Raw genomic sequence first — 21,983 nt, 5'->3', positions numbered from 1 at the left:
GACAAGTCTTTTATTATCTCCTTTCTTTTATATTTATATATAATATGCATTGTTCTTGTCCTTCTTGTTATTTATTAATGACAGATAATAAAGAAGTCTTTTTATTGAATATGAAACAAGAAGAAGAATCAATTGAAACTCATCATCATGGTATCACTTATTTATCCTTTTCTAATATGGATTATCTTAATCAAGATGTATGGTCTATACAAGAAACAATCTCTTATTTTTCATCACCTTTTATTATCATTGATGACTCTTCTTCTGAGGAGTCCTTCCCCTTATTATCAGATGATGACTTACCGCAACAGCAGCAGCAACAACAGCAACAACAACAACAAGAAGAAAGCTCTTTTAGTGTAACAACAACAAGGAAAAAATTATATGCAACTACTATAACTGAACAACGTCCATTTTCATGTACTTTCTGTCATCGTTCTTTTACACGTAAACATGATTTACAAAGACATATTCGTGTTCATACAGGTGATAAACCTTATGATTGTCCTTGCTGCCAAAAGGCCTTTTCACGCACAGATGCTCTTAAACGCCATTTACGTCTAGATGATCAATGTAGGTATAGTCATCAAGTACAAACTATGAAAGCTATGGGAAAAAGAAGATATCGAAATTTATAAGTAGTAAAGAGAATGGACAAATTTGTATATGTATACATATCTTCTTTCCTTTTTTTTTTCTTATTCTTCTTCTTCTTCTTCGTTATCTCTCTCTCTCTCCTTCCTTTATTATGCTTATGTAATTATATGCCCCTTTCTCTCTCCCTCCTCTCGCCTCATCTTTTTTTTTTTCCCTCTAAGCAAATTATACTAATAGAACTCAATATTTATTAATAAAATTTTCTAAAAATTAACGCCATATCCAAAAGCAGATTTGATAGCCTTCCAGTAGTAACCATTCCAATTCTTCATTGTTAATTCTTCTTCACCAATAGGAATACCAGTTTGATTGATCTTTAATAAAACAGATTCACTTCCTTGTACAAACTCAAGTGTAACCTTTGAATAATGACCTTGAGGCCATGATCGAAGTCTCCAATTTTTTACAATCTTTTTATCAGGCTCGAGTTCAAGAATTTCACCTGTCACATTACCGTTAAAGAGCTCAAACTTGGCTCCTACTTTGGGTTCAAGCTTGACATGTCCACGTGACCAAATAGAAGCACGTTGAGCATCTGTCAAAGTCAAGTAGAGTTCATGAGCCGATGTCTGAAATTCTTCTTGATCATTGATAGAGGTTGTGTTAAGCACCTTGGCTGTTGTAGCTGGAGTAGATGTAGTGTGAGCAGTCGTGTTGGCATTGGCCTTGACCGTAGGACTGGCCATACGAGGAGGTGTAGGAACTCCCATTTGTGAAGACTCGATATAAACGTCATCACAGTTCTCCTTAATCATAGCAGGACTAAAAGCTTCAAACTTTTGTTTGATTAAAGGAACCAAACCTTTACGAATGACTTCCTTCATCACTTGCTTTTCATTGCTTTCATCAAAAATAGAAATATTAAACTACATATAAAAACGTTAAAAGCAAAATTCTTGTGCGTGCGTGTGTGTTTTTCCTCCCTTATATATAGCTTATTTATATTATATTACTTACAACAAAATCATCAGCATCAGTATCATGGGCAATTTCAGGAATTTCAATAGAGCCAGTAACTTCGGTATCATCAGCAAGAGTACCTATTTTTTTATTTTTTTGGGATAAAGTTAACTAACTTGCTGTTGCAGTTCTCTTTTTTTTTTTATAACACTAATCGCCTCTTACCTTTCCAATTCAATCTTAAAGCAACATCGTAGATGGTAATAATCTTTCCCTTTCTTTGATTCAAGTCAACATCACCAGAACAGTCAACCATTTTGGAAATGGAAGCCTTGTTACCATCCTTTTCAGCTTCAAGTCCAACTAATTGTTCAGTAAACCATTTTTGTGCCCATTTCAAACAGTTTTTGTTGACCCTTTTTTTTTTATGTTTTATTACAATTGATTTTTTTTTTTATCTTTTTCGTATTTTGGTTCAAACTACTTACCAGTGCCTAATATAAAAAAAAATAATAAAAATATGTTAGCCGAAGTTTTCTTATTATTATTTTTTTCGTCTTATGTATCATTTACCAGTTGTTGACGTTCTTCCAGTTAGACATTGTCACTTTTATTTGATAAAGAAATTCAAAGAAAAAAAAATCGTTTTGGAAATTTATGGAATTTGTTGTAGTAAAATGACTGATTTTACAAGTCACAACAAATGGATCGCTTGGCTGCATTTAAAAAAAAAAAGAAATAAAGCTTTCTCGAAGTTTTATCATCATGATAATAGTACATCATTCAATATTAAACTGTTACTTTAAATGAATAACTGACTGCTAGTCAGGAAGTATAATTATACACAGAATGAACTTTTCTTTTTTTTAAAGAAGAAGAATACTGGTTTAAATACTGATATTATCAAAATATGCTCAAATAAAAGAGACTCAATATAAATCACACACAAACACACACACACTCTCTCTCTCTAAGTTATGTCCTTCCCAATTAGGAAATAAAGATGAAGAGGAGCAAAGCTTTTGAGTCCTTTGTTTTTAATATACTGTTTTCAAGAATAACAACAGATTTATGCATATAGAAGTGTACAAGCGGTTTGATTGGATAAAACTCCTCCGTGGAGATTTAATAAACTCATATTAACTTACTACTATCACATTGTTTTCTTTCTTGTTCTCTCTTTTTTTTTTCACACCACTATGACAAAAGTACTTTTTCAAATAATATTATTCACACTTGTAGTTTTATTATTTCTTGTATCAAGTAATGATGAAATTATAATAAATGTACATCAATCTATTGAAAAAGCTGCTAAATTGTGTAGAAGAGTTTTATCAGATTCTGGTAAATAAGTCAGTTCATTTGAATTTACTTTTTTCTTTTTTTTTTTTTTTTTTTTTTTTTTTTTTGTTATTTACTTTACCTTTTAAAAGGCCGAGGACATTTGTTGACTTTAATGGACAAATCTATATCCGAGGAACTCGATGGATATCCATTTGGTATTATGGAATACTATAGTGATAAATGTACGCCTCATGGTAACCTATTACTTTATCTGTCTGATTTGCAGGTAGTGTACATTGTAATAATACATGACTATTCTTATCTCTTATAGAGTGAGTCATTATATATATATATATATATAGTTGAGTACAAGGAATATGCATTATCAAATGAATAAAGTAGCATTTACTATTACTGCCTTAAAAGATTATAATGAACCTTATCCAACAACACCTATTCAACAGCCTAGATTTACATTATTTGGAAATATAACTAGAGTTCCCAAGTCCAAGGTATATAAATACACATATTTATATATTATGTAAAACTCCTCTCCTTGCCACATGTGATGTTGAGTCTATTTAATATTTATAGACTCAATCGGCTATGTCATGTTTCGCAAGCACCCATCCTGAAGCTAAATTATGGTAAGAAATAATACAAACAAGCACAAGTAGTAGTATAGTATACATAATTTTTCTTTTCTTTTTCTTTTTTTTTTCTTTTTGTAAAGGTATTCATTTTCTGATTTCCATTTTTATGAATTCCATGTACAAAAGATATATTATGTAGGTGGGTTTGGTGGATTAAATTATATTGGCTGGATACCTCTGGATCTGTATCAGAACTCATAGAGCATATACTTATATTATTAAAAGACGTGTAAAAAAACCAAAAAAAAATACGAGTCTTACTCTATTCTTCGTAATTAGTTTATATGAATTAATTTTATTATGTGTATTTTTTTTTTTTTTTCAAACTGATTAAAAATAAAAATAAAAAAAAAGCTCTTTCAGATTAGAAATTTAAGACCAATATGTATAAATACAAATGCATATATGTGTATATATTTATTTATAAAACGACGCAACATGTATTTGTTAAAAATAGTAAAAGTATGTATAAGTTTATATAGATAAAAAGACAAGTGTACACAATAGAAAAAAAAATCTTCTTTTTTTTTTTTCCCTTATGATATAAAAAATAAATATCCTTTTCTTTTGTTTTGTTTTCTTTTTTTAAACATCTTCTTTAACAATCTTAGCTACTAAATCACCAGAACTTAATGAGTCACCTTCTTGGACAGCAACACGTTCTACTTTACCAGCAACAGGAGAAGTAACGACAGTCTCCATCTTCATTGCTGATAATACGGCAATGGGATCACCAGCCTTTACATGAGCTCCTTCTTTAGCTCTTACCTCAACAACTACACCAGACATGGGAGCCCCAATGTCTCCTGGATTGGATGCATTTGCCTTTTCTCTTGATACAACCTCAACAGCCGAGTTTCGATCCACGATACCAACCACACGTGCTTCACCATTTAATTCGAAATAGACATCTCGCTTACCATTATTGTTCAAGGGACCAACGGCCAACAACTTGATAATCAATGTCTTACCTTCCTCGATCTCTACATGGAATTCTTCGTTAATCTCTGGTTTGCATAAAAAGTAGCGTGTAGGTAAAACGGAGAGATCACCATATTGATTGACCATATCACGGTATTCAGCAAAGACCTTGGGATAGAGTGCTGCAGAGATAACATCGTAATCACGAATACTGCTACCATATTTTTCAGTCAATTCTTGTTTGAGCTTAGCCATATCAAGTGGCGGGAGGGTGGCACCAGGTCTACCATCGATACGAGGTAAGTCACGAATGATATGAGATCTTAAGGGCTCGGGGAAGCCACCTACGGGTTGACCCAGATAACCTTGGAAGAATTCCACAACCGAGGTTGGGAAAGATAGAGTAGAGGCCCTCTCCTCTACATCTTTGCCTGATAGACTATTTGAGACCATAAATTGAGCTAAATCACCCACGACCTTGGAGGAAGGAGTGACCTTGACGACGTCACCACATAACTTATTGGCCTCTGTGTAAGCCCTTTTGATTGCATTCCATTGTGTACCCAATCCTAACTGTTGTGCTTGGAACATCAAGTTCGTGTATTGTCCACCGGGCATCTCATGGTCATAGACACCAGAATCTGTCGATCTCACATTGGCCTCAAAGCAAGAGTACAATAAACGGGCTTGTTCCCAATAAGAGTTGATGGCATGTACATTTTCCATACGGATTCCAGTTCCAAGGTTGGTCTGTTCAAAGCCGGCCACAATGGCCCCCATAGCAGGTTGAGAGGTCATACCGGACATGGCATCGACAGCGACATCGACAATATCTGCACCTGCCTCAGCTGCGGCCATCATGGACGCTACACCTGTACCGGCTGTATCATGGGTATGAACATGAATGGGTAACTCGGGGAATCTCTTACGTAGGACACTCACTAATAATGTGGCGGCCTTAGGCTTTAACAATCCTGCCATGTCCTTAATACCCAAGATATGAATACCCTCATTGACTAACTGTTGTGCTAAATCAAGATAATATTTCAAATTGTACTTGCGCTTATTAGGATCTGATACATCCCCTGTGTAACAAATCGTGGCCTCAACCACACCTCCTGCTTTCTTGACGGCATCAATACCCAATTTCATGTTCTCAACATAATTAAGTGAATCAAAGATACGGAAGATATCCATACCACACTTGACCGCCTTGTCACAGAATTCATAGACGACATTATCTGGATATGAGGTATAACCGACTGCATTAGCTCCTCTTAAGAGCATCTGGAAGGGAATATTAGGTACTAATTTACGAAGCGCTGCGAGACGATCCCAGGGGTCTTCGTGTAAGAATCGCATGGCAACATCAAAGGTAGCACCGCCCCAGCACTCGAGTGAGAAAGCATTAGCAAATGCATGTGCTGTGGTAGGAGCAATACGAAGAAGATCTATATATATATATGTATATGTATATGATTTAGATTAATTCCTTTTTTTTTTCTTTTTCCTTTTTTTTTTTTCTTTTTAACTTACCAATAGTTCTAACACGAGTAGCTAAAAGACTCTGATGTGCATCTCTCCAAGTTGTATCAGTAACCAGAACACCGGGATAAGCACGTACAGCTTTAGCAAATGCCTCGGGGCCTTGTTCCACCAAAATCTTGCGCCACCCTTCAGTAGGTAGGACAGAGACATCGAGTACCTTATTATCAGCAGAACCTCTTTCATACAATACAGGAACTTGGATCTCGGTCTTAAAACTAGGTTCCCCAACCTGACCCTTAATTTGGGAACCATTCACAACCACATCACCTAAATAACCCAACATACGTTGTGCACGATTCTGGAATTGAACCAATCTAAACAAATCGGGTGTATCATCAATAAAGGTCGTCCAACAGTTACCATTCATAAAGGTATCGTGGGTCAAGAGACGTTGCAAGAAGGGGATATTGGTCTTGACACCACGAATACGGAATTCAACGAGAGCACGGACGATCTTACGACGAGCGACTTCATAGGTAGAGCCTGAACAGGTCACTTTGACTAAAAGGGAATCATAAAAGGGTGTGATGATAGCACCTGCATAGCCAGCACCGCCATCGAGACGAACACCATTACCACCCGAGGAACGATAGACTTCAATCTTACCTGTATCAGGTTGGAATCCCTTCTCGGGGTCTTCGGTCGTGACACGACATTGAATGGCAAAACCACGTTGACGAATACGTTGTTGAGTGAGACCCAACTGGGGCAGGAGAGCACCAGCGGCGATCTGTATTTGTGCGGCAACGATATCGATACCCGTGATTTCTTCTGTGATTGTATGTTCAACTTGAATACGAGGGTTAATTTCAATGAAATAGTGTCGGTTTTGATTATCTACCAAGAATTCGGCTGTACCCGCATTCTTATACTTGACGGCCCTTGCAATCTTGATAGCATCATTCAAAATCGCTTCACGCACTTTTGAATCCAAGTTTTTAGCAGGTGCAATCTCAACTACCTTTTGATGACGACGTTGAACAGAGCAATCACGTTCAAAGAGATGAACTACATTACCAGCTCGATCAGCCAACAATTGGACTTCAATATGACGAGGTTTATCCAAGAATCGTTCAATAAAGACCGTACCATCTCCAAAGGCAGAGAGTGCCTCTGACTTGGCTCTTTGAAAGGCATCTTCAAGTGAAGCTTCATCACGAACTACACGCATACCTCGACCACCACCACCCATAGCAGCTTTAATGATGATTGGGAATCCATGTTCCTTGATAAATTCTCTGGCTTGTTTAAATTCACTAACAGGACCTGGTGTACCTGGAACAACAGGAACTTGACATTGCATAGCTATATATTTTTTACACCACAAAAAAAAAAAAAAATGTTATTATTATTTTCTCGGTCTTACACAAAACTTTAAAAAAAAAATGGATCATTATATTTACCAATATCTCTTGCTTTAGTTTTATCACCCAAACTTTCAATCACATTAGGTGTAGGACCAATAAAGGTAATTCCAGCAGCTTCTACTTTGCGTGCAAATTCAGCATTTTCGGATAAAAAGCCGTAACCTGGATGAATCATGGATACACCACGTTCTTTTGCAATTCGAACAATTTCATCTTGAGCTAAATAAGCACCTACAGGAGTGAACTGACCTATTTCACCAATTTGATATGATTCATCAGCCTATACAAACAAATATATATGTCAGCCTTTGTTTTTGTTTATGCGTGGTCTAATATTTATATATATTTATAAACCTTATAACGATGCATGGATAGTCTGTCTTCATGAGAAAAGATAGCAACAGATCTCATTGAAAGTTCATGAGCTGTACGAAACACTCTTAAAGCAATTTCCTATATTTCCCCCCCCCCAACCCAAGTGATAATAATAAAGGTTATTTTTTTTTTCAAAAAAAAAAAGGACTATATTAATGTATCATATTCTTTTGATATCTTACGCCACGGTTTACAACCATCAACTTGCGAAGGTTGCCCATCACTTCACTATTTCTACGAATAGTTTCCACAGAATGTTCTCGAGTAGGGGACATTTATTATTAATAAAACACAACAAAAGAAGAGAGAGAAAGAAAAAAGAAAAATGACATTTTTTTTTTTTACTTTTATTACAATGGTAGTAAACTTTAAATCATCGCTTAATTATTTTTCTCAGGGAAACAATTCTGGGGGACAGCAATTGCGGGGAGAAAAAACAAAAAAAAAATAGTACTTCTGATTTCATGTGTCATCATAACACGTCGTACAAATTTTTTTTCCGGGGGAAGAAGAAGATATATTTTTAATAAAAGTGAATCGTCTATTCATATAACCGTAGTGATGTAGTACATGCTGCTTTAAAACTTCAAAACAATGATGACACAATTGTATAGCCAACTAACGGATAAAACTCGTTACTAAGCAAACATTATCCAGTACGTAGTTTTCAAGTAACTATTTGATTATTAAACAAAGCAGTTACTGAAAACAAGTCACTCCCTTTTCTTCACTCTTTTTTTTTTTATTCAAATAGTTGAAATTGAGATGAATTTGCATTATTATATAGATGAATTGATTTTATTTCTAGAAAAGCCTTCCTTTTTTTTTTTTCTTTTTTTTTTAGACAGTCGAACGATTGACGAATTATTTCAAACTAATCCCTCTTTGCAAGCATCTATTCCAATAAGTTTCTATATCCAATCTTGAAAGTTAACAACAGCTGTAACTTGATTGAGGCAAGCTTTAACAGTGCGAGACGTAAGCTGATCTTCCTAGTATTTTTAAATCAAGTTGAAGAATGATGAGTATGACACAGCATGAAGAAGAGATTTGAATCTGTACTTGCAGAATAGCGTCTATTACAAAGTGAGAAAAGTCAATTTTACAATTGTCCATTACAATACATGTGGATTGTATATTGCTACTTTTCCTCAAGATATCTATTATTAATTCCATAAACTTAATGAGAATGTAGTCTTTTTTGGAAGCTTAATCATACTTTAAGAAAAGAAAAAAATAGAGTACTTGAAGCTGCTGTATATTATTAAAAGCTCAATATCATTAGAAAAGAGTTTCATTGTAAAAGCCATAGAATATACTTCTTTAAGCTTTTCATTATTCAAGGCATTGAACTTTTTAGTGGACGGTTTTACTAAGTTTTGTTTTAGCATAACAATTAGATTTTAAGGTACAGAATAATAGATAATAATTGTTTTCGGCCTTAAGATGATCATCCACACTAAAATGGAATAATACTGTGTCATAACTACGCCCTTTTTTTTTTTTCCTGCAAAATTATTTATTAAAGGTTCCAGTAACTAATTCCGTTGTTTTAACCTCATCCTTTCTATTATATAGGTGAAGTTGAATTGAATGATAATTACCGATCCATTTGACTTACTTGGAGGCTATTAAAGTAAAGCACTTGGACAAAACTAGAAGAATGATACATCGTCTAGTCATTTCTTAAACTCAAACTTTTCATTTAATGACGATTTAACTTTCCTATTAAAACTGATTAAATGAAAGTATATTGCTTTTTATCATCATATAAATAGCCAATTATATTAGATTGAAAATATAAAATATCTATGAATGAATATAACAATGTCCTTTTTTTTTTCTTTTTATTCTTATTTAAGCTCGACGAATAAAAGTTCTTCCACTATAATAATGAAAGAATTGATTTAGTCATTTCACTTTTTTGTTGTTGTCCTTCTTTTAATAGATTCACTTACCTAGCAGTCTTCTTTTCTGCATTAAGAACTTCTGGTTTAGCTCTATTCAATACTTTTAAGAAATCACGAACACGGGCTCTCATACGTGTATGCATATATGCCTTTGAACATTTAATATGGTAGTGAAGATAATCACGGAATGTTTGAATACGACTGATTGTTTCTTCACGTACATCTCCCTTAGCAAAGTGGTTAGGAAAGAGAACTAAATATTAAACATGAGTTAGTTAGTTCAAGTATAATTAATACATAGATATCAATAAGACTCACCAAAAGTGACATAACTAACATCTTCACTATCTCTCAAATTCAAATGACGAAGTTCCATAGGTGGTTCACGAATTGAATACAAAACCTGAGGTGCATTTTGTAAAACAGGAACACGACGTCTAGCATCCACAAATTCCTGTAAAAAGACTTTACCAAAAATCTTGTCTGTTTCATCTTTAAAGGTAGTACTAAAAATAACTGTTATACGATCAACGTTTGACTTGACATAAATAGCTTCCTCCTCACGGTATTGAATGGTCATCAATTGTGAATTGCATTGTGGGTTTTCTTGCTTTTCAAATTCTTCTTGCTCTTCAAACGCTCTTTCAAAGGGTGCAGCCAAAAGATTTCTTTTTAAAAGAGATATCTTTTTAATAAGTTCGTCCTTGGCCTCTATTAAGAAAATCATAATCATAGTTTAGTTGCTCTGTCTTTTTTTTTTTTTTCATCACGAAATAATATAAAGTATTTCATCATAAATATGTATACATGTATATATATTTACCATCTTCTTGGGGTGCTTTTTCTAAATCAATTGATAAAGTAACATCATAGCCTTGTTCAGGTGTGCTGACAAGCCAATCCCCATACTCGCGTTTTAAAACATCTTCAGCACCATACTCAAACAATTGACGAGTACATGCCCATCTTAACGATATTTGAATAACTGTTTTAGATTCAGGAGTCGAGATGTGGTAAGAGACGCCATCAAAGTCTGCAACTGTCATGTCGATGGGCTCGAATTTTTGTCTATGAATTATAAAAAAAAATTAATTAATTAATATAAGGAACAAGCTAACCTTTTTCGATTCTTTTACTCTTTTATTCTCGACTCTAAAGTATTCTTGATAATAACGTTATGATAGTCTAATAAAATCATGTTAATGTATAAAGTATACAGATAAAAATGTATTTTTGGAAGAATATAAAAAGCATTAAAAATGGAAATAAGAAATGAGACGGAGAATGAAATATAGATAAATTCTCTACTACGTCACTTCAGAGATTTTTTTTTTTTCTTATGCTGCTACTGGTGATTTCAATAGGTGTGCTGTTGCTAACTTTTTCCTTTTTTTTTTTTTTTTTTGAAAATTTTGTGCCTTAATAAAAATTTCGCACAACAAATAAAACCAATTTCACATGCTGATATTTATAATATCTGTATAAAAAAGAAATTAGCCAAATCCTTTTTTTTTTCTCTCACTATTTTTTTTTTTTTCGTTTACCATTATTATTATCATATACATATACATATATATCATATAACAAAATGGCAACAAGAGGTACAATAAGTTTTGATTATGTATTATATATATATAAAGACTAATATTTAAAGTTTATTTTATGCTAATAAAGAGCTATTGAAAAAGCCATTCAATAAAAAACTTATAGCTTGCTTATCTCCCTTTATTCTTCAATGGCTCCTTCGAACACGAGGTGGATTTCATTATCGTCAAGCTATTGGTGTATTGCTGATAGGCATTGCTGCTACCTATGGTGCTGTTGCATCGATTATTTTGACAGCCATAGGCCGTACTGATTTAATCAATTGGTCTGTTGCACGTTTCAATGCTTTCTTAAACAGGACCTTCCTTGGGATAACAGCTACTATAAAGGGTAAAGAGAATTTAGCAAAGCCTGGACAACAAGTGGTCTATGTATGTAATCATCAATCGATTATGGATATTATGTATCTAGGCGTTGTATTTCCTAAATGTACATCAATGGTAGCCAAGAAAAGTCTAAAGTATTATCCATTTCTGGGTTGGTTTAGTAAAGTATTCATAGATGTAAATATAATAATTGTTATCTATAGACTCTTTCCTTTTCTTTTCTTTGAAGAAAAAAAAACAAACAAACTAACTCTTTTTAAATATTAGTGATATTAAGTAGGACAGTTTTTTTAGATAGGGCTAACCGTGATAACGCTATTCAACAAGCTAAACAAGCAGCTAATGACATTCTTCATAAACAAATAAGCGTCTGGATCTTCCCTGAAGGTACACGAAATCCATCAACAACGCTTTTACCGTTCAAAAAGGGAGCGTTCTATATGGCGACACAGGCTAAAGTACCCATTATCCCTGTAGTTATTGATCATTATAGTCACATTTATGACTCAAAGAAAAAAGTATTTAAACATGGTGATATTACAATTCAAAGTAAGTATTATTCTTTCCCATCCAATCTCATTAAAATAATAATAATATTATTATTATGAAGAATAGTAGTATTCATCATTTGTTTTTCATCCTAGTTTTGCCTCCTGTAGAAACAAAAGATATACCCGAGAATTCAGAAGCAATTGAAAGACTGGCAAATGAAGTTAGAGATCAAATGTCAAAAGTATTAATGAAATAAATAAATATAAATGTTTATTATTATTATTAATTATTAAAGTCGAGTTGAGGGTATAGCAGAAAATATAATAGTGATAATAATAGCAATAAGCGTACTAAATATTAAAAGCCAGATGGCTCTCATGCGTAAAATGTATTTCACTTGAGGTTGAGAGATTTTATTAAAATGAAAGGTCGTCGTCTCACTATAAAGAAAGAAAAAAAAATATTACCTTATTAGCACATATATATATTAAATACGCACGCGTGTGTGTGTGTGTGTGTGTGTGTATCTTACCTAATATTAAATAAAAGGGCTAGAATGGGATCTAATCTTGATAAAAACACAAAACATTGATAACATCCTATCCAAAATGGTAATAGGCACTTGTAAAAAAAAAAAAAAAAAAAAAAAAAAAAAAAAAAAAAAAAAACTCGTTAACACCTCTTTCAGACGAAAACCCTCTTCCCTCACTCACTCCCTTCCCCCCCTTCTCCTCCATTTTATACATATATATATGTCTCTGCTTACCCAGAATCGCTTTCCCCATTGAGGTATATCCAAAAAGATGAAACTAAAGGCAGTAGAGAAGGCTACTGACAAAGATACGAGACCGATCAACAGTCGATACAGTTGTTGTCTTTCAGTAACATTCCCCCATACCTTAAGACGTATGAATGTTGGATACGCCCAACGTTCCATATATAAAAACGATGCCAACTTACATTCGGTAAACAGCACTGGGTCATGACGTACAGTTCCATCCATATTTAAATAGCTGTCGATGACACGCTGGCGTAATGATGCAGGTAAAATGTTTTCTAGAGATTTAGGCGCACCTGGTATGAGGTAAGTCTGTACGATGGATTCTGTAGAAGCAGAGAGATCGTGGCGGTCGATGTAGGAGTTGACCATCGTATGACTATCTGGAGCTGTGACTGATGAAGGTGAAATTGAAGGTGTATAATGATGTGATGAGAAAGAGGTTACTGGTTTAGAGATATCAATGTATTTGGAGATAGGACCCTCTATGGTGCTTGATAAAGAGGGCGTTCCTCCCTTTTTCAGTGCCTGCACTGAATGCTCAAGACGATCATAAAGATTTATTTCATCATGATGGTTACTCTCACTAGTAATAGTAGTATTAGTAGCATCTCCATTTTTGAGAATGGATTTAGCATATCGACGCCAGAGGATTTCATGATGTGTTACATCTAGATAAAAGTCAAGGAGGTGATCTATATGCAACTTGTCACGCATAACTATATAAAAGTTATAAAGACAGACAGGGGGAAGTGTTCTACGGGATAAGATATCTTCAAGAGTTGGAAGATTTGATAATATGGACTCATTACTCATTATTGTGATAGTTAACTGTAAAGAAAAGAAAAAAAAAAAAGAAGAGAGAAAGAGAAAGAAAGAGAGAATGACAATACTAATAATAAATATTAAATGAATTTTTTTTTTCTTTTTTGAAACAAATTTTTATATTAATTATAATATATGAAATTGGTTTTATTTATATATAAGTAGTAATGCAATTGCCTGTAAATTTTTTTTTTTTTGCTGCAATTGTTGCTATTATACAATATAATCTTGATATTACAGTAGTCATGGTAACTTTCTATTTTTATTCCTTTAAGAAAAAAAAATCACCTTTTTTTTTTTGTTATCATAATAAATAATTGACAGAAGAATGAACCCAATCGAAAATAATGAAGTTAATTAAAATCTACTAGTATTGATTGGATAATAATCTCCGTTTAGATTTTGGACCGTCGAAAGTAGAATGATCTACAATAATAAAACGTGATTTTTCTTCCCCGCTTATTATACTTGTCCTTTTTTTTTTTTTTTTTTTTTGTCCAGTCACTAGTAATAATGTCACTTGCACGGTTCTTCAAGTTCATAACCTATATCCGTATTCTGCTTTATATTCTTGCTTTTATTCTTGGCTTGTATCTCATACAAGTGTTCACAACACAAAATCCGCCCGTAGAAACATTCCAACCATCTACGTTACCTTGGTATAAATATCCTCATGCCTCTATTAGTCATCTGCAATCCAGTCGACATAATACAGTACATTTATCTCAACTTGAGCGTGAGCGATTAAGTCAAAGAATGGTTCAAAGGGCACAACAAGTAGTACGTCAAGAATTTATGCCCACAGGGATCAGAGGCTCCATCTATAAAGATGATTTAAAGGGTAGTGCAGCCTTTCGTGAATTAGTGGATTGTTGGACGAATGGCAGTTGGGTTCAGGGACAACCTTCTTTTACAATGTCCCATTTCCAAGATCCCTTATATGGGTATTGTGATCGTAAGCATAAAAAGATGCATCCGACTGAACCACGTCCTGCCACCCAATACAAGTGGCAATCATCGTGCCCCATGGCATTAGTCAATGTATCACGATGGTGTGAGGTATTGAATGGACACCATCTATTACTCGTAGGTGATTTAGTCCAATATCAATTACATGAAGTATTTTTAGATACCCTTAGAGAGGGACCAGCGATTTGTTTTGGTGAGCTTAATTGTAAGGATCATACATTGTGCAATGGTGATACACGTTTGCGTTATTTAAGAAATGATGTCTTGTCAGTACGTCGCAAAATGAATTATAATGATGGACAGCCAATAGCGAATGTCATTGAATGGCCATTTACATCTTCTTCATTGATGCGTAGATACCCTACCGTTATATTGAATCGAGCACCTGTACTTGAAACAGATGAAGATTTTATGAAGGGGTTGATACGTACATTAAAGACAATGAGAAAACAAAATCCAGACGCCTTGATTATTTATAGATCGACTGGCATTGGACATCCATTTTGCGATGAAGCCACAGAACCGTTAACTGAGATGTTAAATGATAACGAACTAAAGGAATTGCCATTTGGATGGAGTGAAGTCCAACGACGTAATGCAATCGCTCGTGTGATTATTGAGGGTGCTGGTGGGTTATTTGTTGATTTGGCAAAGGTAACGGATGTAAGACCTGATGGACATGTCGGAGGTCAAGATTGTTTAAGGTACTGCATACCTGGCCCGCTCGATGGCTGGGCTCAAATTCTCTATCAGGTCTTTTTAGGTTTAGAAGGAAAGCACGTGTAAAAAAAAAAGGGATAGTTACATATGTGAAACTGATGAACAAGACTTTTATTGTTATTTCTCTTTTTTTTTTTCTTTTAAAAAAAAACAAACAGATATTATATGTATAAAAAAGTCAAAAAAAAAAAAAAGTAATATTAAGTAACAATAGATATGTAGAAAGTAAAAAAAAAAATGCAATAGCTTAAATTTTCTTGGACTTTTGTTGATTAAGTTGCTTACGTGCTGCTGCTTTTTTAGCTTGATAAGTGATACGATAAAAATTAATAAAGAGAACTAAATAGGATGATAAGAGAGCACAACCAAAGAGAGCTGAAGTTTCAGTACCAGCACAATTTCCCTTATTAGGCAAGTGGGGCCAGTAAGTATAAGTAAAATAAGTATAAGTGCAGAAATAAATAATAACAAGATCAATAATAAATTGAACAATTTGAAGAGTTGTCAAATAACGTTTCCACCAAATCTTGGCACCAGCTGCAGTGCGACAATAATAATAGTACATTAAGACATGAACGGTCAAATTAAGTGTAATAGGTACCCAAGACTATTTTTAAAAAGAAAAAAAAAAAAAAGATTTAAATAAATTATCATAAAAGAAAATTGTTTCAAATTATAACTTACCACTGAAGTTTTGCCATTTAATTGAGTAAAACAAAGAACCATAGTCAAAGAATGATGATAATAATGAAGGAATTCTGTTTATATACATATATAAAAAGAAGAAAGAAATAAAGCTTTAATATAAACCAATTTCCTCTTCACCTTCACTCTCTAAACAAACAACTTACCCAACTTTTTCTTCTTCAATACCAAAAAGACAGTATCAATCAATTCCCAATATTTTACGAGATAATTAAGATAATAAAGCAATTCAAGAGGCTGAGTCCAAGTTTCATGAGCACAAATAGCTGCCAAAAAACCTTGACGATACATGATAGGAAAGATCTGCTCGATCATCAAAGCCAATAAGGCACCTGAAGCAAAGGTTAAAAGAGCGTTATGGATCATGAAGGGTATCTTTAACTTGAAAGCAGGCAAGTTTGTCATCAAGAAGCGACCACCAAAAATGACGATGAAATAAGTAATACAAGTGATGACAACTAAGCATCAGATGGAAAAAAAAAAAAAAAAAAAAAAAAAAAAAGAAATTAAAGATGATGAAATGTTGTTAATGACAACAGCAACTTACCTTCATTAGTAGTAGAAAGAGGAGTTATAGAAGGAATGTATCTAAAATTAGATGCAGGTTCACCTACAATTCGTTCATACACCTTTTCAAAAATTGGATATAATGGAAAGCCAAAAGGCGTTTCAGGTGTGAATTGAAGATGCTCCATTTTCTTTCTTTTTTTTTTTTTAAAAAAGAAGATGAATAAAAAAGGGAAAAAAAAGATTAAGAAAGCACAGTTGTCAGATTTTAAATATAAAATTTTTTTTGAAAGCGACATTTTAAACCCAGAATTTTATTTTTGGTTGTACCATTCCCGTTTGAACGTTGGTCATTTTGTATTATCTTATTTTCTGTGAATCACTCCGAAGAAAAACATAACCATTAAGATACAGGACAACATTTATTCTTTATCTTATTATGAGTGTGTACATAGGAGGTGTATGTATACAAATATGTATATAATAAAAAAAGGGGTAAAAAAAAAAAAAAAAAAAGAGGAGTAAAACAATTTGAAACATTAAAGTTACTCTTCATGGTAAAGTTGACTTTCAAGGTATTCATTCCAAGATATTAACCCACTATAAATAAATATTTTCAGCCTTTTTTTTTGGTTTCACTTTTTATATAGATCTTACTCTCCATTTTTATCATCTTCCAACATAACATGGTCAACCATTTCTGTCACTTCTTCTAAGGAAGGAATTGGCTCATTGCTATCAAAGTCTGTAAAAGCACTTCTTAATTCATGTCCATCTAAATATCCATCCCCATTTACATCATGAATAACAAACAAGTAATAAATCATATCATCGTTACTAATTGGTGTCGTTGAGGAATTATTCAACATTGATTGAATATGTTCCTCAATATGACTTTTTTTAAAAAAAAAAAAAGTTGAATTAACTTTATTACTAAGAGAGAAAGAGAGAGTCTTACTGCTTATTATTTTTTTCATCCCCATAGTTTGAATGATGAGTATATTGATGTGTGCCAGGACCAGCATAAATCATTGTTATATAAAAAAACAACAAGATAATCAAAGAAGTCTGTATCATTTTATTTTATTTTTTTTTAAGGAAAACAAAGAGAAAGAGAAAGAATTATATATAAAACTTTATTTATCAAATATTGTTTTCTTTTTTTTTTTACCCCTGGATTTTTGGTAGATCATTTTTTGACACGAATAATATGTCTACTCATGACTGTAGCAACAAGGGCCATTAAACCACCAAATGCTAATACAATCCCCACGTTACCTGAGGTAGCTATATAAAAGATGATAAATGCAATGATAGCTACAGCAAATTGAGGAAAGACAATGTACATATTATGAACACCCAAGATCATGCCTGCGTCAAATTCATTATTGCGTTCTTCAATATCATTGCTTTTCTTTTGTCTTTGTTCATCTTCAAAACTGACATATTCACCAACGAGTGAAAATGGAATCCATAAGACAATAGCCCAGGGTATACCCATGATACCTACCATAATGGTGGCCATAGTAACAGACTTAATGAACCAAGCTGATAATAAACAGGCGGCAATAATGAGTTGGGAGGCTGTATAGAGATTGAGTAACGTAAATAGACGATTATGGGCTACAAGAGATGGAAGGAGAACACCTGCAACGACAGATACGATAGAATTGCAAAGAAAGGCAAATGAGCCAGCTCGTGTGCCCTCTGCCCAATCGCCTGATGGATGAGATGCAAAATAAAGATCTGAAACCCATTGTGTACTAAAATAAATAAATAAATGAAAGAAAGAAAGAAAGAAAGAAAGAAAAAATTAAGGATAGAATGGATATATGTTTTTTTTAAAGAATAACTCACCTATAGAAAAGGAATGGAAACCATCCCATCCAAGCAAAAAATTGTGTATTACAAAGTGATTGTATAGGCTTTGGTAAAAATCTAAAAGCTCTCCAAATATATTGAAGTGTACTATACCATTTCCTGACAAAAAAATACACATATTAATATAATATACATACATACAAAAATAAAGTAAAAAAAAAAAAAAAAAAAAAAAAAAAAAAAAACAGAATTTACTGATCATCATGTTGCTGTTCATTTAATTCTTCACTATAAGGTGTCTCCTTAACACTAAGGCAAGTGATAGCCAATGCAGAAATAAAGACGACGATGGCAACGATGCAAAAACATTTGATTTGTGAATCACCCAGCCATGGTGTGTAGGTTACAAGATCAACAAAGCCAACGAAATAACCAATCACCATTGCTGAATTACTCATACGAGCACTCCAAGCATTTGCATATTCTTGTTGCCATAATGGAGGTATATCTAAAATGAGAGCACGGCAAATAGCCTGAACAGCATTTAAAGTAAAGTCTAAAAAATAAAAAGATGAAACTGCAACGATAATAGCAAATAAATGGCTCTAAAGGAAAAGAAGAAGAAAAAAAAACACACACACACACACAGCTAAATATTTAATATTAAATAGCGTTCATTGTCATTATTTACCATCTCTTCAATGTTAGTAGTATATAAATTTCGAGCTGCCCAATTGCCAAGTTCTTTTGCATAAGCAACACCAATCATAGATAAGCAGGTTAATACCCCTGCTACGACAATAAAGGGTCTTCTTTTACCAAAGCGGGAAGTACATTTATCGCTAAAAGCTCCAATTAACTATACGAAAAAATAAAATAAATAAAAAGTTTTTCTTTTGTGTGTAAAAATAAAAATAAAAATGACATATTAGTTACTGGCTGCACAATGAGACCTGAAAGTGGGCCTGCTAACCATACTAATGCTGTTAATTCTTTTGATAAATCGAGGGATAACAAATAAGGTGTACCATAGGATAGCTCAACAGTCCCTGAAATAAATAGTAAATTTAGAATATTTACATATATGTGCTAATTTTATGCCGCTTTTTATTTATTTATTTTTACATGTAAATTGTACACCAGCCATACAAATAGTTAAACCCAAAATCTCTAATAAATGAAGTCCCTCTCGATTGACTTCTTCTCCTTCACTATTGCCACTTAGAGTAATATTACCAATACTATTATAAGTAGAAGGGTCAAATGAGGACCTTCTTCTTCGAGGTTTTGGTCTTGAAATAGGTGGTTTTGCCTGTTGCAATAAAGGTGAATATTCTGTCGTCATTATTTTATTATTTCTTCTTGACGGAAAAAAAAAAATGATAATAGTAAAAGAAAATAGAAAAAGAGACTAAATATCACCATGACTCCTTTTATTTTTATTTTTTTAAAAAAAAAAAAAAAAAAAAAAAAAAAAAAAAAAAAAAGATCATTTTTAATTATCATATGATTGTATATGAGCATTTATATTAGGGAGATTTACATAAATGAGAACCAGTCATCAAGTTAGTTATCATCTGCCCTTACTACCCTACCATCATCCCCCTCTCCTTCCCCTCCTTCCCCACACACGCTCCTTCTCCTCAAAGGAGGTTTTTTTTTTTTTCCATTCCGAAGCATAATATGTCATTGTATTTTATTTATATCGTATACATCGGGAAATTTACTTACAAAATTTCCAAATCAAGTATTTCATCGTCAAAGCATAATTATAATATGCAAATAACGCGAGTTTAACACATGCTATTGAAACGCATTTTGCAAAAGGAGTTAAAAAAAAAGGGAGATCTGAATACTAAAAGGGGTAATTATGATGATTATTATTATTATAATATAGCATACTTTATTAAGCAGAAATTTCATTTGAAGCATTGTGTGCAACTTCACGTCTCTTGATAGTAGTTGCTAATACTTGTGATCGGAATGAAAGACCCTTTGTGCGTTCAATCACTTGTTGATAAACAGATGTAACAGGTGTATTCATAATAACAGTATTCTAATAAAGTAAAATTTAGTTTCACTGCATCATAGTTTACCTTCTTTTGGTTTACTTACTTCCTCAAAATCAATCTTTGCATCAACACGTGTATCTCTAATCAAGTTAACAATCCACTTTTCACCTTCTTCCTGACTCAAATTTAATCTCTGTGACATTTCCTTAATATCAATCTTTTGGTGAATACGGCAGTAAGTCTCTGAAATAAATTGTCTAGCTGATTCCATAAAGTCTTCATGAGAGGCAGCCAAGAAAAAGTCATGACTTAAAACACTCTCACATTCCTTAAGTTTCTTTTGAGCACCTTCAAAATCAAAGTTGACAAAGAGAGCTTCAACAAATTCAGTGACAGGGTCTCTATATTCATATGCTTCTTGCTCAATGATCTTGACGAGTTCTTTCATTTGATGCTTTCTACGTTTGTTAGTGACAACAGCGGTGGTCAAATAGCGGAGAATCCAAGGACATGAGGTTTGAATGGTATTGATGTATTGAGGGGTAAGGAACATATCGACAATTCCATCACGTCCTTTGGGATGATTAAAGAAAACAAAGAGGGACCAGTGAAGGAGCCAAGTACGTTGTTGAAGTTGTTGGAGAGGTGAAGTAAAATTCTAAGTAAAAAAAAAAAAAAGTTTACATCTATTTATTTTAACATATTCAAAAATAAATTACCTTTTGATCAATAGCTTCTCTAAGTTTCTGCATTTCTTCCAAAGCAGCATCCCAGTTACCTGTCAAAATTTCGGCTGCCATTTTACCCCAAGTAGCGGCAAGAGAACGTTCACTATCAGTTGCCTATCAAAGAAAAAAAAAAAGAGTTAACAAAAAAAAAAAAAACACTCCCACACATCTATTTGTAATAATTTACCAAAACACGATAATGATAAAGGTAATCAGCAGCTGCTCCATAATCACCACAATTATATTGAAATTGACCAAATTCATATAGAATGTTAATAGATTCTTCAGTGAACTAATAAAAAAAAAAGATGAGAAAAAAAAATAATTACAATCAACATTATTCATCATTACCTGATAGTTGTCTTTCAAATATTGTAAATTTTGAGTTTTATCTTGACGAAGGGCAGCAATGACTTCAGGCTTTTCAAGGACATTCATAACTTTTTGTGCTTTTGTTCTTAATTCTTCCATTTGAGATAAAACCTTTTCTCTTTTCTCAGTAAATTCTATAATAAAAGATAATTAGCAAATACGTGCCAAAAAAAAAAGGCAATTATGTGTTCTATACCTTTAGGGGCTACATCAGTCTTTTCAAGTTTCTTATAAAGATCTAAAACAAAATCGACCATGTTTGAGTTTTTAAACAAATCATACTTGGCTTGAAGTAAATCTTCAGAAGCATAAACCTATTATAAATATTGAGTTTCGTGTTATAAAGAAGAATCAATCATAGTCTTACCTCTTTTAATTCTAAGAATTCGAGAAGAGGGAAAACAAGATGACGATCCAAGAATGGGATCATTCTTAATGTCAAATCATGTTTGGCAGCCATTTTCTTTTTTTTTTTTTCTTTTTAAAAAAAAACAACAATTGTGTAAAA

The 21,983-nt window shown here is 33.1% G+C and overlaps 13 protein-coding genes across 13 annotated transcripts; 5 read left to right on the top strand and 8 right to left on the bottom strand.

Moving 5' to 3' along the window:
• Positions 1 to 44: 44 nt before the first annotated feature.
• BX663DRAFT_515711 (uncharacterized protein) lies at positions 45 to 406 on the top strand (the record flags this gene model as incomplete). The annotated part of the gene is made up of 1 exon (XM_051528479.1): positions 45 to 406. A coding segment is annotated over exon 1 (211 nt), but the record flags the coding sequence as incomplete, so codon positions are not given.
• BX663DRAFT_402668 (uncharacterized protein) lies at positions 399 to 560 on the top strand (the record flags this gene model as incomplete). Its single annotated transcript, XM_051522230.1, has 1 exon — positions 399 to 560. A coding segment is annotated over one exon (162 nt), but the record flags the coding sequence as incomplete, so codon positions are not given.
• A 262-nt stretch (positions 561 to 822) lies between these two features.
• Positions 823 to 2,195, bottom strand: BX663DRAFT_515709 (activator of Hsp90 ATPase). Its single transcript, XM_051528478.1, has 5 exons — positions 2,131 to 2,195; positions 2,046 to 2,051; positions 1,783 to 1,973; positions 1,615 to 1,697; positions 823 to 1,523 (listed from the first exon to the last, which is right to left on the bottom strand). The coding sequence occupies exons 1-5, from the start codon at positions 2,157 to 2,159 to the stop codon at positions 861 to 863; spliced, it is 972 nt and encodes a 323-aa protein (XP_051380901.1). The 5' UTR covers positions 2,160 to 2,195; the 3' UTR covers positions 823 to 860.
• A 543-nt stretch (positions 2,196 to 2,738) lies between these two features.
• Positions 2,739 to 3,643, top strand: BX663DRAFT_515707 (pyridoxamine 5'-phosphate oxidase-domain-containing protein). The gene is made up of 5 exons (XM_051528477.1): positions 2,739 to 2,901; positions 2,991 to 3,127; positions 3,204 to 3,353; positions 3,436 to 3,520; positions 3,621 to 3,643. The coding sequence occupies exons 1-4, from the start codon at positions 2,757 to 2,759 to the stop codon at positions 3,490 to 3,492; spliced, it is 489 nt and encodes a 162-aa protein (XP_051380900.1). The 5' UTR covers positions 2,739 to 2,756; the 3' UTR covers positions 3,493 to 3,520; positions 3,621 to 3,643.
• A 243-nt stretch (positions 3,644 to 3,886) lies between these two features.
• On the bottom strand, positions 3,887 to 8,006 carry BX663DRAFT_515699 (pyruvate carboxylase). The gene is made up of 5 exons (XM_051528476.1): positions 7,888 to 8,006; positions 7,685 to 7,783; positions 7,367 to 7,610; positions 5,952 to 7,268; positions 3,887 to 5,866 (listed from the first exon to the last, which is right to left on the bottom strand). Exons 1-5 carry the CDS (start codon positions 7,978 to 7,980, stop codon positions 4,080 to 4,082), a joined length of 3,540 nt encoding a protein of 1,179 aa, XP_051380899.1. The 5' UTR covers positions 7,981 to 8,006; the 3' UTR covers positions 3,887 to 4,079.
• Positions 8,007 to 9,659: 1,653 nt separating this feature from the next.
• BX663DRAFT_438422 (actin-related protein 2/3 complex subunit 2) lies at positions 9,660 to 10,813 on the bottom strand (the record flags this gene model as incomplete). The annotated part of the gene is made up of 4 exons (XM_051523278.1): positions 9,660 to 9,868; positions 9,934 to 10,326; positions 10,439 to 10,683; positions 10,752 to 10,813. The coding sequence occupies 4 exons, from the start codon at positions 10,811 to 10,813 to the stop codon at positions 9,660 to 9,662; spliced, it is 909 nt and encodes a 302-aa protein (XP_051380898.1).
• Positions 10,814 to 11,141: 328 nt separating this feature from the next.
• Positions 11,142 to 12,367, top strand: BX663DRAFT_515692 (uncharacterized protein). Its single transcript, XM_051528475.1, has 4 exons — positions 11,142 to 11,216; positions 11,290 to 11,706; positions 11,814 to 12,095; positions 12,157 to 12,367. The coding sequence occupies exons 1-4, from the start codon at positions 11,204 to 11,206 to the stop codon at positions 12,159 to 12,161; spliced, it is 717 nt and encodes a 238-aa protein (XP_051380897.1). The 5' UTR covers positions 11,142 to 11,203; the 3' UTR covers positions 12,162 to 12,367.
• BX663DRAFT_544464 (uncharacterized protein) lies at positions 12,328 to 13,660 on the bottom strand (the record flags this gene model as incomplete). Its single annotated transcript, XM_051530893.1, has 3 exons — positions 12,805 to 13,660; positions 12,571 to 12,659; positions 12,328 to 12,478 (listed from the first exon to the last, which is right to left on the bottom strand). Exons 1-3 carry the CDS (start codon positions 13,630 to 13,632, stop codon positions 12,328 to 12,330), a joined length of 1,068 nt encoding a protein of 355 aa, XP_051380896.1. The 5' UTR covers positions 13,633 to 13,660.
• A 466-nt stretch (positions 13,661 to 14,126) lies between these two features.
• Positions 14,127 to 15,524, top strand: BX663DRAFT_515687 (uncharacterized protein). The gene has a single exon (XM_051528474.1). The coding sequence runs from the start codon at positions 14,155 to 14,157 to the stop codon at positions 15,394 to 15,396; it is 1,242 nt and encodes a 413-aa protein (XP_051380895.1). The 5' UTR covers positions 14,127 to 14,154; the 3' UTR covers positions 15,397 to 15,524.
• On the bottom strand, positions 15,474 to 16,774 carry BX663DRAFT_515686 (ELO family). Its single transcript, XM_051528473.1, has 4 exons — positions 16,583 to 16,774; positions 16,182 to 16,493; positions 16,015 to 16,088; positions 15,474 to 15,937 (listed from the first exon to the last, which is right to left on the bottom strand). Exons 1-4 carry the CDS (start codon positions 16,728 to 16,730, stop codon positions 15,578 to 15,580), a joined length of 894 nt encoding a protein of 297 aa, XP_051380894.1. The 5' UTR covers positions 16,731 to 16,774; the 3' UTR covers positions 15,474 to 15,577.
• Positions 16,775 to 17,040: 266 nt separating this feature from the next.
• Positions 17,041 to 17,658, bottom strand: BX663DRAFT_515683 (uncharacterized protein). Its single transcript, XM_051528472.1, has 3 exons — positions 17,501 to 17,658; positions 17,200 to 17,436; positions 17,041 to 17,142 (listed from the first exon to the last, which is right to left on the bottom strand). The coding sequence occupies exons 1-3, from the start codon at positions 17,617 to 17,619 to the stop codon at positions 17,088 to 17,090; spliced, it is 411 nt and encodes a 136-aa protein (XP_051380893.1). The 5' UTR covers positions 17,620 to 17,658; the 3' UTR covers positions 17,041 to 17,087.
• BX663DRAFT_475873 (major facilitator superfamily domain-containing protein) lies at positions 17,630 to 19,780 on the bottom strand. Its single transcript, XM_051524251.1, has 6 exons — positions 19,489 to 19,780; positions 19,300 to 19,412; positions 19,055 to 19,222; positions 18,619 to 18,968; positions 18,400 to 18,522; positions 17,630 to 18,305 (listed from the first exon to the last, which is right to left on the bottom strand). Exons 1-6 carry the CDS (start codon positions 19,706 to 19,708, stop codon positions 17,732 to 17,734), a joined length of 1,548 nt encoding a protein of 515 aa, XP_051380892.1. The 5' UTR covers positions 19,709 to 19,780; the 3' UTR covers positions 17,630 to 17,731.
• Positions 19,781 to 20,012: 232 nt separating this feature from the next.
• BX663DRAFT_515678 (eIF3 subunit 6 N terminal domain-containing protein) lies at positions 20,013 to 21,978 on the bottom strand. The gene is made up of 7 exons (XM_051528471.1): positions 21,843 to 21,978; positions 21,672 to 21,789; positions 21,455 to 21,609; positions 21,291 to 21,395; positions 21,095 to 21,217; positions 20,479 to 21,033; positions 20,013 to 20,419 (listed from the first exon to the last, which is right to left on the bottom strand). Exons 1-7 carry the CDS (start codon positions 21,933 to 21,935, stop codon positions 20,270 to 20,272), a joined length of 1,299 nt encoding a protein of 432 aa, XP_051380891.1. The 5' UTR covers positions 21,936 to 21,978; the 3' UTR covers positions 20,013 to 20,269.
• Positions 21,979 to 21,983: the final 5 nt, after the last annotated feature.

This window comes from Cokeromyces recurvatus (genome assembly GCF_025118155.1).
Source record: "Cokeromyces recurvatus strain NRRL 2243 chromosome Unknown BX663scaffold_20, whole genome shotgun sequence".
Classification (NCBI taxonomy): domain Eukaryota; kingdom Fungi; phylum Mucoromycota; class Mucoromycetes; order Mucorales; family Mucoraceae; genus Cokeromyces; species Cokeromyces recurvatus.
The sequence above is the reverse complement of the archived record's forward strand: the minus strand, read 5'-3'. Positions and strand labels throughout refer to the sequence as shown.

What these genes read in the sequence shown, in the direction of transcription:
- BX663DRAFT_515709 (XM_051528478.1), bottom strand. Translation starts at nt 2,159, where the DNA reads ATGTCTAACTGGAAGAACGTCAACAACTG. An exon ending in TTTAAGATTGAATTGGAAAG is followed by an intron (nt 1,698 to 1,782) that starts GTAAGAGGCGAT and finishes ATAAAAAAATAG; the next exon opens with GTACTCTTGCTGATGATACC. An exon ending in CTGATGCTGATGATTTTGTT is followed by an intron (nt 1,524 to 1,614) that starts GTAAGTAATATA and finishes TTTTATATGTAG; the next exon opens with TTTAATATTTCTATTTTTGA.
- BX663DRAFT_515707 (XM_051528477.1), top strand. Translation starts at nt 2,757, where the DNA reads ATGACAAAAGTACTTTTTCAAATAATATTATTCACACTTGTAGTTTTA. An exon ending in TTTATCTGTCTGATTTGCAG is followed by an intron (nt 3,128 to 3,203) that starts GTAGTGTACATT and finishes ATATATATATAG; the next exon opens with TTGAGTACAAGGAATATGCA. An exon ending in CTAGAGTTCCCAAGTCCAAG is followed by an intron (nt 3,354 to 3,435) that starts GTATATAAATAC and finishes TAATATTTATAG; the next exon opens with ACTCAATCGGCTATGTCATG.
- BX663DRAFT_515699 (XM_051528476.1), bottom strand. Translation starts at nt 7,980, where the DNA reads ATGTCCCCTACTCGAGAACATTCTGTGGAAACTATTCGTAGAAATAGT. An exon ending in TGATGGTTGTAAACCGTGGC is followed by an intron (nt 7,784 to 7,887) that starts GTAAGATATCAA and finishes GGGGAAATATAG; the next exon opens with GAAATTGCTTTAAGAGTGTT. An exon ending in TACTCGTGTTAGAACTATTG is followed by an intron (nt 5,867 to 5,951) that starts GTAAGTTAAAAA and finishes ATATATATATAG; the next exon opens with ATCTTCTTCGTATTGCTCCT.
- BX663DRAFT_515692 (XM_051528475.1), top strand. An exon ending in TCCATTTCTGGGTTGGTTTA is followed by an intron (nt 11,707 to 11,813) that starts GTAAAGTATTCA and finishes TTTAAATATTAG; the next exon opens with TGATATTAAGTAGGACAGTT.
- BX663DRAFT_515687 (XM_051528474.1), top strand. Translation starts at nt 14,155, where the DNA reads ATGTCACTTGCACGGTTCTTCAAGTTCATAACCTATATCCGTATTCTG.
- BX663DRAFT_515686 (XM_051528473.1), bottom strand. Translation starts at nt 16,730, where the DNA reads ATGGAGCATCTTCAATTCACACCTGAAACGCCTTTTGGCTTTCCATTA. An exon ending in ATTGAAGAAGAAAAAGTTGG is followed by an intron (nt 16,089 to 16,181) that starts GTAAGTTGTTTG and finishes GTATATAAACAG; the next exon opens with AATTCCTTCATTATTATCAT. An exon ending in TAAATGGCAAAACTTCAGTG is followed by an intron (nt 15,938 to 16,014) that starts GTAAGTTATAAT and finishes TTTTAAAAATAG; the next exon opens with TCTTGGGTACCTATTACACT.
- BX663DRAFT_515683 (XM_051528472.1), bottom strand. Translation starts at nt 17,619, where the DNA reads ATGATACAGACTTCTTTGATTATCTTGTTGTTTTTTTATATAACAATG. An exon ending in GATGAAAAAAATAATAAGCA is followed by an intron (nt 17,437 to 17,500) that starts GTAAGACTCTCT and finishes TTTTAAAAAAAG; the next exon opens with TCATATTGAGGAACATATTC. An exon ending in GAAGATGATAAAAATGGAGA is followed by an intron (nt 17,143 to 17,199) that starts GTAAGATCTATA and finishes ATTTATTTATAG; the next exon opens with TGGGTTAATATCTTGGAATG.
- BX663DRAFT_475873 (XM_051524251.1), bottom strand. Translation starts at nt 19,708, where the DNA reads ATGACGACAGAATATTCACCTTTATTGCAACAGGCAAAACCACCTATT. An exon ending in CAGGTCTCATTGTGCAGCCA is followed by an intron (nt 19,223 to 19,299) that starts GTAACTAATATG and finishes TTTTTCGTATAG; the next exon opens with TTAATTGGAGCTTTTAGCGA. An exon ending in CTACTAACATTGAAGAGATG is followed by an intron (nt 18,969 to 19,054) that starts GTAAATAATGAC and finishes CTTTTCCTTTAG; the next exon opens with AGCCATTTATTTGCTATTAT.
- BX663DRAFT_515678 (XM_051528471.1), bottom strand. Translation starts at nt 21,935, where the DNA reads ATGGCTGCCAAACATGATTTGACATTAAGAATGATCCCATTCTTGGAT. An exon ending in GACTGATGTAGCCCCTAAAG is followed by an intron (nt 21,610 to 21,671) that starts GTATAGAACACA and finishes CTTTTATTATAG; the next exon opens with AATTTACTGAGAAAAGAGAA. An exon ending in GAGAAGCTATTGATCAAAAG is followed by an intron (nt 21,034 to 21,094) that starts GTAATTTATTTT and finishes TTTTTTACTTAG; the next exon opens with AATTTTACTTCACCTCTCCA.